At 36.0% G+C, this 8,487-nt stretch overlaps 1 protein-coding gene across 4 annotated transcripts; it reads left to right on the top strand.

Moving 5' to 3' along the window:
• Nucleotides 1–5,432, top strand: LOC306881093 (retinol dehydrogenase 12-like). 4 transcript variants are annotated; one of them, XM_079434998.1, is made up of 8 exons: nucleotides 19–564; nucleotides 842–933; nucleotides 2,729–2,844; nucleotides 3,003–3,158; nucleotides 3,314–3,418; nucleotides 3,962–4,171; nucleotides 4,275–4,467; nucleotides 4,586–5,432. In XM_079434998.1, exons 2-8 carry the CDS (start codon nucleotides 911–913, stop codon nucleotides 4,686–4,688), a joined length of 906 nt encoding a protein of 301 aa, XP_079291124.1. In that variant the 5' UTR covers nucleotides 19–564; nucleotides 842–910; the 3' UTR covers nucleotides 4,689–5,432. The 4 variants fall into 4 exon arrangements, with proteins under 4 accessions (XP_079291126.1, XP_079291124.1, XP_079291127.1 ...); XM_079434999.1 differs by having other exon boundaries at nucleotides 229–564; nucleotides 847–933; XM_079435000.1 differs by lacking the exon at nucleotides 2,729–2,844 and having other exon boundaries at nucleotides 1–564.
• The last annotated feature ends 3,055 nt before the right edge of the window (nucleotides 5,433–8,487 follow it).

The following is an 8,487-nucleotide window of genomic DNA, read 5'->3' as shown; positions in this document are numbered from 1 at the left end:
ACAAATCACTTTTGCTCCATTTGTCACAGATATGTATATGAGTATAGAACCCTAGGGTTCTATATAGAACCCCAAACAACCTTTTTTTTCTAAGAGTGTAGGCATGATTGCTATCTAAGGAATGGAGAAGTTGTTATTTTGTATTTGAACTGTTAACCCTGCTATGAGTAATATCTGGGTGAAGGGTCATGGTCTCTGCCAGCTCGAGGAACTGAAACCAACCCAGACAGCGGGGGAGACAGACCGGACAGGTGGATGGAAGACTATAAACGGCTGAAGACAGAGATGGACTTGGCCGGCTAATTGCGTGGTGAAAACTTCTCGTTTGCTATTTTTGTTATTTGCTTATGAGTTACTGTTTTTTTTTTATAAAACGAAACCATTGTTATTGGTGATTCGTTAAACTTTTAAATCAGTCTCTGAGTAATTAATTCTTAAATAACTAGTTATGAGAACCTAAATAAATCCTTACTTCGAGCTTCAAGTGGTCAGAACTTGATTGAATTAGCACGGACACCGGGAACAGAGGGTTGAAGCTACATCTAATATCCATTCAACGGAGAGGTGAGTATAGAACGGTCTATTATAAGCCTATTATGAGAAATATGGATATGATTAGTGGGTTTTAATTCCCTGTACCGGTATAGAAACACTACATTATTCATATAGGTTATTTAGGTTAAAAAACCTGTAGCAAGTTTCCAGAATCCATGAGGAATGCATTCACGCTGAGTTAACAGTAGATCAGTGCTTTAATCTGATTAGCTCTGGATTAGTCTGTTCGATTTCTAATCCACACCGATGCACTGTGGCTCACGCTAAACAATACACTGCTTTTCAGTGCAGTATCTGCAAACAACTCCAGAGGGAAGTCATGTGTTGTCTTTAGAGCATCTTTGCATTGAGCAAGATGTCCAACATATACACTCTGAGGTAGGTTTATAATTTCTGTCTTTTGATGTAAACTTACAATTGACATAAGTAAAATTTCTCACAATGTTTATTTATTGCTGCTAGAGTAATTCATAATTTAGTTTTAGTTTAGTTCAGACATATTTTATATCATGAGTATTGTACATATAGGCCCTGCTAGCAGATTCAAGTTTAAATTTGCCACTGTTTATAAACTATTTTTTCCCATTGATTCCATTACTCATTCTCTTTATTTTATACTTGTTCACCATGGAATAATCATTTATGGAATAATCCAGTTGTTATGTTTCAATGTGTACCTTGTAAAAGACCTGGTCCATTTGTTGTATCTCTTTTGTTAAAGCTGCATTCAGTCTGTAAGTTTTGCCTCTTTGGCGCCATCTCTGTTTAAAAACGTGGAATTGCAGCTGCTTGCGGAATTATCTTGCTTGCGTGCACCGGCACGGCTGCAGCACGGATTAATCTAATGTTTTGAGGTGAATGTGTTGCTGTCATTCACCGCACCAGTGTGGATGTTTGCTGTACTTTGCAATCACAGATTCTAGCTTACATCTTGGAATATATGACCCAAATAAGAATTTTCATCATATATTGCCATCTGAACAAGTAAAGCAAGTCTGCCACATTTGTTCTGACCAACTGAGGGAAAAAAACAATACAATAAATTGCGCTACCAATGGTGATTTAATCTAAAGATTGGTTTGCTCATATCACATCAAACCGTGCAAATTATTATTATTGTTATACTTTTTTCTCAAATTATTATTTGCAAGTATAGCATGTTAACAACATCAGCATTGCGTGACTATGAGTATAGTGTGTATTAGCGTGTAGATTTCAATTTCTGTACAGTCTAATCTAATTGTCATGCCATTCGAATTTCATATTAATAAATTCTTTTAACCCAAAAAGCAAATTATGCTCCCTTCAAAACTGTTTTTCTTTAAAATATAAATCTTGTGTAATAAGGCTATCTGTAATCAGAAGTACATTTAAAACTGGAATATAATGTAATGTCATTCAGATATGTTTCATAAACACATAATCCTTTCTGGTTTACAATCTGCCATCTGTCATGGTGCACACACGAGGGAGGAACAAGGAACATGCAGACGAGGACGTAACCTCAAAATATAGTCTTTACTGAGGACTAAAAGACAAGACATGGCAGGACAAGGCAAGGCTTACAAACAGGAAACACCGGGGGTAACGAGTAGACCAGACGAAATCTAACAGAACAGACAGGACTGGTATACAAGGGATAATCAGACAAACAAGGCTAGACAAGAATGAACAAATAATCACATCAGACAAGGACCGGAAACAAACCAAATATGGACACAAGAGGCAGGAACACATGACACACACGACAGAGGACTGACACCATCAAAATGATACATGTAATTATTCTAGCTGCTGTAAGAAAAGGCTAAACGTTCCATCACCTGCAGGATCCTCACATGAAATAGCCTACTAGCCGGGACAGCTTCTTTATGTTTACAGACGTGACGTAATGATGCAGTGCCATGCTCGAATTTCCCGCGAAAACCTACCCGTACCACTCAAATTAGAAAACATTATTATAAGCTAAGCATTGTGAATTGGGCTAAAGTAAGGCGATAGTTTTGAACACTGGCTGGTTATATACTTGCTCAAATATTGATTTCAGGTCATTTTTAACCAAGAAAAGTTACAGACTGCAGCTTTAAGAAATGCTAGGAAGTTCACCTTAAAATGTAAATTCTGTAATTTGTGCGCTGTTCCTTTAACTTACATTTATGATGCACTTGCACAGAGAAATGTTCGGTGGCCAGTGGTCATCTAGTGCACGACTCGATGGCAAAACAGTCATTATAACTGGAGCAAATACTGGCATTGGAAAAGAAACCGCAAGAGAACTGGCAAAACGCGGTATCACATTTATCTTATTCTTGTGTGCAGTTACCAGCCTTTGTAATGTCAATCAGATTCTAGAGACTAACTAAAACTAAAAAACATGAAATGCATGTTACACAACTTTATTTAGGATACCAATTATAAAAGTCATAGTTTTTGGAGTTGTTCCACAGGGGCCAGGATAATAATGGCTTGCAGAGACCTTGAGAAAGCAGAAGGACCACAGAAAGAGATCATGGAGGACTCAGGGAACCAAAACATAGTGATCAGGAAACTAGACTTATCTGACTCCAAGTCAATCAGAGAATTTGCTGAGGTAATCAACAACGGTAAGTGATTAATATAAGAGTTTTACACCACAATCTGACTGTGTATTTGATCTAACAAAACTGTTTTCTTGAACTTGATAAAGTTATTCACTCAAAAATACCAATGTGTCTCCTACAGTAGACCAAAATAATTATTAAAACCCTCTTGTTTTCAGAGGAAAGAGCTCTTCACATACTCATTAACAATGCTGGGATCATGATGTGTCCCTACTCTAAGACAGCAGATGGTTTTGAGATGCAGTTTGGTGTCAACCACTTAGGTAAAGTGTTTTTCTTGTTCATTCAAATGCAGTGTGTCAGAGACCTCTTCTTTAATGCAAAAATGCATATTTTACCAATAATATTCCTTTGCATATTTTTACCTTTGACTTGCTGCATGTTTAATGGTGCAGACTTTCTGAATATGATGTGTGCTGTTGAACAATTACTGGAAACACTTTATTTTGATAGTCCACTTTAGACATTCTACTTAAAATAAGTAAGTTTGCAACTACATGTCAACTAGCACTCATTAGAGTATTAGCAGACTGTCTGTTTAATATCTTCTAACATTTTATTTTGATGGGTCTACAACATACAACATACTGACTATGAGAAACTTTGCAAGTATATGTCAACTTATTCTACTAACCCTAAACCTAGCCTACCCTAACAGTCTAACATGTCATTATTAGACATGTAGTTGCAAATTAATGAGAATTAGTTGACATGTACTTACAAAGTTACTTATAGTTAGTAGAATGTCTAAAGTGGACTATCGAAATAAAGTGTAACCCAATTACTTAAACTTGTATGTCAATTAGGTCACTTCCTGTTAACCTTCCTGCTGATTGATCTGCTGAAGAGATCTGCCCCCTCAAGAATCATCAACCTTTCCTCCATGGCTCATAGTTGGGGCACAATTGCACTTGATGATATCAATAGTGAGAGGAATTACCACAGTAGGAGGGCATATGGTCAGAGTAAATTGGCCAATATCCTTTTCACTCGCTCCTTGGCCAAAAAACTCAAGGGTAAGTATTTTGTAAAAACTCTGGAAGATTAAATCAATAAGAAAATAAATGGGTACTTGTGCCAGGGGAGTACTTTTTTATCTATCATGAATTGTATCCTCAGACACAGGTGTTACAGCATATGCAGTTCATCCAGGAATTGTGCGGACAGAACTTAAAAGACATATGAATCTCGGACTTCTAATCATGTGGAAGGTTGTCAGACCTTTCACAAAGACCCCAGTGCAGGGAGCACAAACTACCATCTACTGCGCAGTGCAACCAGAATTAGATAAAGAGAGTGGTGGTTACTACAGGTATTGAATTGTGTCGTACTGCATTAAATACAGTTGCAGGGGCAACACATATAAACTGACTGGATCCAATAATTAATTTGTTTTGTTTGTTTTTTTCTGTCTTTCCCATTTTCTAAAGCAACTGCAGACCTTCAAGTTGCACTAGAGCTGCTAGAGATGATGAAATGGCTGAGAAACTTTGGGAGCTCAGCTGCAAAATGCTGGGAATAGTCTGGGACTGAATGCAGTGTTGTCCATAAACAATTCAGTATATCCATTGTTATTTACTACTATTATTGTTTTTTACAATTAATTCCAACATGAACACCCAAGCAAAAATGCCATGACACAAACTCTTATATCAACAAATATTTCTTTCTCAGTAGGTTATTTTTATTCCAAAGTTTAGAGTTCAAACAATATTTCCAATTAGTTTTTTCCCCATTCATAGACCTCCATTTGCATTATCAAATGGTCTAGACTCTGATATAATTACATTATACGGAGAGCATGTAACAATTATACACTGGAATTAAATTCAATTTTAGCTGTTTGACGTTCCACAGGTACTATTTCCCCTAAACCCCACACTGTTTAACAGCAGAGTTTTTGAGAACTAAGCTAATTTGTCCAGATCCAGGAGCCTCTTAGAACAAGCCCTGTCTATATCCATTTATTTATTGATTCTGTCAATATGTTTGACAGAATCAATACTTTAGTGTTTGTTCAATCAAAGTGTTTTGGTGATTTCTCAGACCTTTTTTTTGTAAAATGTAAACTGTGTTAAGTTTTAATGATGTAAATCAGTTGAGGACAATGTCTGCATGTATATTACAACATATTTTGTGCTGAAGGAAATAAGTATATAACATCTTCATAAATTTATACAATTAATACAGTTTAATAAAATTGATCCTTTGTAGAGGTGATGCAATTTTATATGAGCACAATAAAAAGAATCACATTTAATGTGATAATGATGACAGCTGCCTTCGATACACTTATTCATTGTTGTACATCATATTTTTACATTGCGCACTTCCCCGAGGATCTTGTGCTATGATATTAATACTGCATTAAAAACTGCATTTTTAATGTAAAAGACACCAAAAAAAAAAACTAAAGACAAAAGACAACTCAAAAAAAATCAACCAATTCAAATAATAAATATTTTCAGTTTAACAGATAACACACTGCTAAATGGGTTTACCCATGGATCTATTGTTTGCCAGTGTTTCACGTGACCAGCAAACAACGGACCACTCAAAGAGTGAGGCAACATGTCTTGAGAGATCATTCAGCAGACTACTCTTCAAAAAAGGTACTTTGGGATGCTGTTTTAAACTTGCACATGCAATGTTATGTATTATAACTCTTCTTTATCTTAGTATTCCAGAGTCTCTACATTTCTCATGGGGGGGGGGGGGGGGGGGGGCATATTTTAGGGCTGAAGGTAATTAAAAAAGAGAGGTCCACATTAGGAAACAAATGCAACAAGATAATTTGTTTTTGCTCTATGAGAAATACCACTTAGGAAGTTCAAAAATTCAAGTAAATCAGATGATTTGTGCAATATATCCCCTGTGAAATGAAAATACATGTCTGAAATAACCCAAAACTGTTTACAACTGAAAGCTTAAATACCAGCAGGCACCGAAGTGAGGAAATTAAAGTCTTTTCACTTAAGTCTTTTCAGTTAAACACTGTATGCCTTTACATTTTGCTGTTCAAACAGTTTAAGCAAATAAGCTACTACAAATAAATTAAATCTTACAATACCTTAAATAGAAGTGCTTACAGCTGGTTTATTTTCGCTTTTGAACTATAGAATTGGTCAGTGTTGCCCACATCTGAGATTTAGACCCTCCCTCGACTCCTCCTCTTGTACTCTCTGACAGTCTTGACTCTGAGATCTGTTAGTACCAGATCCCGACCCCTCCTGAGGATGAACTTTCCCATCAGGCAGTTTGAACTCAACAGATGCGAATGAAGACATACTTCCATTTTTCTTTGCCCACATTTTAGAGGACTCACCCATCGGAGATACCTTAAGTTCCTTGTTTCTCCTAGCGTTCCCTCCACCGCTGCCATTATTGACACTTTGGGCTTTGAAAAAAACATGAATCTACAGGAACAATAATGGCACAAAAATATCAGACAACAGAGTATGACTCTTCTCCTATTCTAACCAAATTACATTGGTTGAAGTAACAGTATAAATTACTTCTCTACATGTATTTGAGAACTTCCATACAAAGACATTTTGAGATGTGGGGTAACACTTTAAAATAATGGTCAGTTGTTAACAAATAACTATGCAGTATGTAGGTACCACATTAACACTGAACTTAATACTATTAACTAATATGGAAGCAATATTAACTGCAGTAAGTAATAGCAAATTTATAATTCGTGGGCAGTCGTGGCCTAATGGTTTATCGAGTCTCAGGTCCGGCAGGAATTGTAGGTGGGGGGAGTGAATGTACAGCGCTCTCTTCCACCTTCAATACCACGACTGAGGTGCCCTTGAGCAAGGCACCAAACCCCCAACTGCTCCCCGAGTGCTGCAGCATAAAATGTCTGCCCACTGCTCCGGGTGTGTCGGTGTGTGTGTGTTCACTGCTTTGTGTGTGCACTTAGGATGGATTAAATGCAGAGCACAAATTCCGAGTATGGGTCACCATACTTGGCCACATGTCATTTTCACTTTCACTTTCAGAACAAAAGTAGTTCCTTATTAGGTATTCAGTAGTTATTACATAAAAATATCCGCATTGAGTACTACTTGCTAACTACGATCAATTAATAAAGAAATCAATTAATTACTAACCACAACAGTAACGTGTCTAAAAGTAAACTACTTTCTTGTTTTAGACCATTATTATTTAGACATTATTTGCCGAATCTTATTTATGAATATTATATCCCCCCAAATAAGTTGGCTACAGGTTGAGATTGTGACTACTATACTCTTACCAAGGAGTAGTTTATATCAAATGTAAAGACAGAATAATAATAACGATAATAATTCATTTAAAATTTTAAATAATTATGAAGGGATGCTTACAAGCCCATGATTGGATTAGTTGACTATTATGAGCTGTATTCACTGTCAGTTCAATACTTCTCCTATAAACACCTACCTTTAGTGACAGTATCCTGGGAAAAACTTCTCTTTAGGATATGAATTTAAACAATGATGGTCTCTTGTCAAAAACCATTTGCATCCTTAATTAAAAACTGAATGCACTGTGTTAAGCACAAAACAACATCTTCCAGATTACAATGTCTGTTAGAATATCACTAGGGCCTCAAAGAAATGAATGTTTGTACAGTATGTGTCAGATATAAAATATATGAAATACCTTAATAAATTACTTGTGAAATCAATCAATGTCAACCCCTCACTAATTACCTTGTCAGCCCACATGGAACCAATAGTGGTCTGGACCATTATTTTAAAGTGAAAAACACGTTAACCTCTCACTAATTACTCAATTGTTACCTTGTCAGCCCACTTGAGTATTAATGACGGTTAAGTTTTTAACGTGTTTTTCACTTTAAAATAATGGTCCAGATCACTAGTAGTTCCTGCGGGCTGACAAGGTAACACTTGAGTAATTAGTGAGGGGTTGACATCAATTTTACAAGTAACTTAATACGTTTTTAGAAATGTTACTGTTGTGATTAGTAATTAATTGGTTATAATTTATTAATTGGTCATAGTTAGCAAGTAGTTCTTTATGAGGATATTTTTTTTTGTAATTATTGAATATCTAATAAGGAACTACCTTTGTCCTAAATGTACTATTACTTACTGCCTAGTTAATCTTGCTTCCATATTAGTTAGTAGTATTAAGCTCAGTGTTAATGTAGTACTACCTATTACTTCCTGTATAGTTACTTGTTAACAACGGACCACTCAAAGAGTGAGGCAACATGTCTTGAGAGATCATTCAGCAGACTACTCTTCAAAAAAGGTACTTTGGGATGCTGTTTTAAACTTGCACATGCAATGTTATGTATTATAACTCTTCTTTA

Source organism: Barbus barbus (genome assembly GCF_936440315.1).
Source record: "Barbus barbus genome assembly, chromosome: 15".
Taxonomy (NCBI): Eukaryota; Metazoa; Chordata; class Actinopteri; order Cypriniformes; family Cyprinidae; genus Barbus; species Barbus barbus.
Note: the sequence above shows the minus strand (reverse complement) of the source record. Positions and strands in the feature narration are given on the sequence as shown.